Genomic DNA, 5417 nt, shown 5'->3' with positions numbered 1-5417 from the left:
CCACGCTCGTATTAATAAGGATCCCGCAATAAGGGGGACACGATCTCTGCTCCGACAGAACGTGCCAATAAGGGCCACGCCTCAGAACGTGGAACAAGAAATGGTTCGAAATACCAACCGGACAGACGTGATGTCATCTTGTAAAAAGTTGTCAGCAGATGGGACTCGTGAAATATTATATTCCCTGCAATCGTGTGTACTATTTGTGTTGCAGATCCGGACACCTTCATTTTATCCAAAGACCATCTTGGAGTATTCGGAAAATGGAACCCACCTTGCAATGTCAAAGATAATCTGCGCGCCGGACACATCGTCGTTGAAGTCTGGTTCAGGGGCTACTCAGGGAGTCCTGGACTAAGGGGTCCTCGAGCGTCCGACCTATTGGACATGGGCCGGACTGATGGGCCGTGAAGATACGAAGACCGAAGATTCTACCCGTGTCCGGATGGGACTCTCCTTGGCGTGGAAGGCAAGCTTGGCGACCAAATATGAATACTCCTTTCTCTGTAACCGACCTTGTGTAAACCCTAGGTCCCTCCTGTGTCTATATAAACCGGAGGGCTAGGTCAGTAGATACATCTTCATAATTATAGCCAGGTTAGACTTAGGGTTTAGTTTTACGATCTCGTGGTAGATCAACTCTTGTAATACTCATATTCATCAAGATCAATCAAGCAGGAAGTAGGGTATTACCTCCATAGAGAGGGCCCGAACCTGGGTAAACATTGTGTCCCTAGTCTCCTGTTACCATCGATCCTAGACGCATAGTTCGAGACCCTCTACCCGAAATCCGCCGGTTTTGACACCGACAATGACCACGGTGATCACTTTGGCGGTGGTGACAACCGTGTGTAATGCCAGCCCTGTTGCGGCCCTGGGCATCTTTTCTGGGAGTGCGGTTACAACCATGCCTTTCGGCCTCAACACTCCAAGATGGCGGGACTTGCTGCTGCTTCTCCCCCGTCCATCCTTGGCAATCCCGCCTGGTTCACGGACACGGGGACCACCGACCACATCATCCCTGACCAGGATCGTCTCATTGTAAGGGAGAAATATCCAAGGAGGGACCGCATCCATATGGCTGACGGATCAAGTTTGCACATAGCTCATCATGGTCATGCAATACTTGCCACACCTTCCTACACCCTTATTTTATGATTTTGTTTTCTGAAACTTCTAATCAGGACTACCAAGATGCATATGTCCCGATCCATGAGATATGATGTGATCGCTTCTACTCCGTAAGTTCTAACGTTGCCTTTGCCTCTAGGATGGGCGGGTCGGCGAAGGGCCCGTAGAGCCATCCCTTGGCGATGTGGCCGTAGGCTGCCTCCGTGAGGTGGACGCCATCCCAGTTCCAGTGGTTTGATGGGTCGTCGCAGGCGTAAGCGCCTGGCTCGCCGCACTTGGATGTCAGGTTGAAGTTGTATACCCCCACGCCCGGCGCGCCGCAGCATGTCCTCGGAGTCTGCTTCAGGAACCCTGAAAAAGCAAAAGTTGAAATTAGGGTATGAAGTTGTCGGACTCAAAGACGAACTGGGCTCTAGGCCTGAACTCTCAATTGACCATGGTGAACTAAGCCCATCAAGGGGGTCTATGCTTCTATGGGCCTTCAGTGCTTCCTGGTCAACTATTGGCCATCATGCTTTTCCGGGAAAAAAAATATGTGGTCTGTCATCATGTAGAAAATGTAGCGATGATGTAGATAAGTTCACAAAATATTTCATGCGGTCATTGAATTGTTCTTTGCTTCCAACCTTGATAGCGAGTTGGCACAATTTCTACTTTGTTTCTTGCATTTAGATGGAGGAACATTTCAACGAAAGTTAGCGACATCATCAAGAACGACTTTGCTAAATCATGCATGACCATTCCTAATGTCGAACAGTAACAAGAAACAGCACAACATAGACTAAATGAGCTGCGTGCATTCCAAAAACTCACCCCACTTCTCGGCGCGCAGGACGAACTGCGTGACGGCGGTGTAGTAGTCGGCGTACATGATGCGCACGCCGGGGTGCTTCTTCCGGAGCTCGGCGATCTTGCGCTGCAGCAGGGCGTTGTGCACCCAGGACAGCGTGTTAAGGTCCTTGATGCAGCCGCTGCGCGGGCCGTACATCTCCGGCCGCTGCTTGAGGAAGATGGACAGGTACACGGGGAAGCAGCCGATCGGCAGCACGCCCGGCACCACCAGCTCCACCGCCCCCTCCGCGATCAGCTTCTGCACCCAAGCAAACACGCCGGACGGACACAGTAGGGTGATTGAGATTAGTGCGCACATGTACATGCATGAAAACGAGATGGGTAAGACCTCTCCCAATGCAAAGGTGCTTAGATGAGGTGCTAAGTATATTAAATGCCTTAGCAACTCAAGTCCACAATGCAAAGATGCTAAGCTTTTAGGTGCTAAGCTTCGTACATTTAATTTGTTGTACACTCAGAATTATGCTTCTATCTAGGTGTACGTGCTTAGCATCGTTTCTTCCTGGGGTCACCATACTACTCTTTCTCTTCTTAACTAGCATGCCACATCATATTTTTTGCTTAGTTGGCAACCTTAGCACCTGTACAACGTGGAGCATTGGGAGGGGCCTAAAGTAGACCTGAGAGAGACGAGCACCTCGATTCCCTTGCCGATGGAGTCGACGATGTGCGGCACGAACGTGTGCACCTTCTGCACCGGGAGGAACGCGCCGAGCGCCGCCGCGTAATCGTTCCCGCCAAACTCGCCGACGATGAACAGCGACCGCCTGAACAGGTCCCTGCACTCTGAATTCCGATCGAAGTGCAAAGCAAATCAGTACGATGTAGCGAGCCGCACACGGTGTGTCAACAGCATAAAATATATGGTGAACCTTTTGGGGAGTTACAGATGGATGGCTTCATGTCTTGAAACCACTTGAGCTGGGTGTGCAGGGAGCCGGAGTTCCAGACCGTGTGCCTCATGCCACGCGCCTCAAAGAAGCTCGTGTCCAGCGACGTGCCGCCGGTGATCGCGAAGTTGGCACCACGGTGGAACGACGCGTTGTGCGCCTTGGACGGCGGTAGCAGTGGCAGGCCCAGCTCCTGCGCTGCACATTGCCACAGCCAGGGAAAGATCATCAGGAACACACGTGCACGTACAATAGGTCGATCGGTTTAATCCGATCAAAGTTGGAAAGACGAGGATACCGATGAAGTCGACGACGAGGCGGCCGTCGGAGACGCGCCCCGTCGGGTACCCGAAGTACGTCATGCCATACGGCAGGCGCGCCGTGGCGAGGTAATCCGGGATGCCATCCGCGACGAGGTTGCCGGCGTCGGCGAGGGAGTCGCCAAAGTTGAAGATAGCGGCGTACTTCTGCGCAGCCGCGGGCAGCGGCCAGAGCCCGGCGACTATGAGCGCGAAGCCAACTAGGTACTCACGCCTCATGATGAATTGATGATACGCTCGTGAGTGCGCCCAAGGTCGTCGTCTCTGCCTGTGGGTATCGTGTTTGCAACGGGGTGGTTTCGTGTACGTTGAGATCTGTTATAGTATGTTGCACCATGGTCTGTGATGGAGAGTGCCGACCTGTTCTACGCACCTTGCTTGCTTGACTACCGCGGCGTGATTTCAAAATGATTCGTGGAAGTGGTCTTAGGATGAACTTCCTGGATTAACTAGTAGTCTAAGAGTAGGTGTTATTGTGCGACTTATAGCATTTTGATTGCTCTTTCTGAGTAGGAATGCAAAAAAGATAAGAAGGAAAATTCCTTTACTCTTCCTATATGTTTCATCCCTTTGAATCAATAGATATATAGTATCATGGAAGGAAAAATGAATTCCTATTTCCATATTTTCCTCCACCTTTAATATGAATCATAGATGCCCTTAGTTTTGGGTTACCGGTATTTTTTTTGCCTTTTTTAGTAGAGTGCAATGGTCTTGGGTTCTTTGCTTTCTATAATATAATATGTAAATGAGGACCACATTTGTCTAACATTAGGTTAGTGGTTCGGTTCTTAGGATCTTGGTGTGACCATAACAGAAATGGCCCGGATGTGTTGAGCGGCCTTTTGGCTCGGCTCACGGCCCGCTATGGATCGGCCTGAACGGTCCAGGCGTTGTAAAAGAAAAACGGCCGGTCCGGGTTGTCAAATTAGGCCCGACTAATAACGTTTTCTTTTTTTTTTTTTGTGTGTGTGTGGGGGGAATTTAGGCCCGACTAACGTTGCATTAACAGTAATTTTCATATTTGATTCTAAAAAAAAGTAATTTCCATATTTTACTTCACCTTTCATATCTCTACTTTTAATGGAGCAGTTGGTAGCCTGGTACGGTTTATTTTTGTCCCACCTCCCACCTTAGCTGATTTTTTTTCGTCCTCCTCCCACCTCGTATGGTTTTTTTTGTCTCCCCCATCCCACACGGAAATAAACAGAGGAAAACTGTAGCAATGCCCCTCGCATGAAAAAACAGAAGAAAACGGAAGAACCAAAGTGAGGCCCCTCGCACGAAAAAAAATGACGAAGTAGGCTGCCCTCGATCTATTCCTACGACGACGGGAACCACGCCCCAGCCGCCATCGATCCCTTCGGTCGTCGATCCCAGCGAGGCCGCATCCGATCTCATGGAGGCCGCCTCAGATCATGCACATATGTGACAGTGCCAGGTCTCGCCGTCGCCGCACAATCCCATTGACGCCTCCGCCGCCGCCGATCCGTGGGAGGCTGCCTGTCACGCCCTCGATGCGGCTATATCTCCCACGTGCCGAAGCACGATTTAGAGGCATAACCGCATTGAAAGCAATGTCGCAAATGAGGTAATCTTCACACAACCACCCATGTAATACATAAGGAAAAGAGATACATAGTTGGTTTACAATCGCCACTTCACACAATTACATGAATAAAGCATTACATCAACCAATACATACAAGGTCCGACTACGGAACCCAAAATAAAAAAACACTATCCAAAATGCTACACAGATCCCCGATCGACCCCAACTGGGCTCCACTACTGATGAACTAGAACGAAACAACACCAAGGACAAGATCTTCATGAGCTCCTCCTTGAGCTTGGATGCGTCATCTGCACGGTTCAACGACACCTCCAAGCTGGTTTTTGAAATATCTGTGAGTCACGGGGACTCAGCAATCTCACACCCTCGCGATCAAGACTATTTAAGCTTATAGGAAGGGTAAAAGGTATGAGGTGGAGCTGCAGCAAGCGACTAGCATATAAGGTGGCTAACATACGCAAACGAGAGCGAGAAGAGAAGGCAAAAGCACGGTCGAACAACTATGATCAAGAAGTGATCCTAGAACAACCTACGTCAAGCATAACTCCAACACCGTGTTCACTTCCCGGACTCCGCCGAAAAGAGACCAACACGGTTACACACGCGGTTGATGCATTTTAATTAAGGTCAACTTCAGATTTTCTACAACCGG

At 49.9% G+C, this 5417-nt stretch overlaps 1 protein-coding gene across 1 annotated transcript; it reads right to left on the bottom strand.

The window, feature by feature from the left end:
* Positions 1-1055: 1055 nt before the first annotated feature.
* LOC125529686 (GDSL esterase/lipase At5g45910-like) lies at positions 1056-3497 on the bottom strand. Its single transcript, XM_048694113.1, has 5 exons — positions 3172-3497; positions 2856-3071; positions 2621-2769; positions 1945-2221; positions 1056-1482 (listed from the first exon to the last, which is right to left on the bottom strand). The coding sequence occupies exons 1-5, from the start codon at positions 3410-3412 to the stop codon at positions 1235-1237; spliced, it is 1131 nt and encodes a 376-aa protein (XP_048550070.1). The 5' UTR covers positions 3413-3497; the 3' UTR covers positions 1056-1234.
* Between the last annotated feature and the right edge of the window lie 1920 nt (positions 3498-5417).

This window comes from Triticum urartu, unplaced genomic scaffold (assembly GCF_003073215.2).
Source record: "Triticum urartu cultivar G1812 unplaced genomic scaffold, Tu2.1 TuUngrouped_contig_5771, whole genome shotgun sequence".
NCBI lineage: Eukaryota > Viridiplantae > Streptophyta > Magnoliopsida > Poales > Poaceae > Triticum > Triticum urartu.
This window is presented reverse-complemented; position numbering and strand designations above follow the sequence as displayed.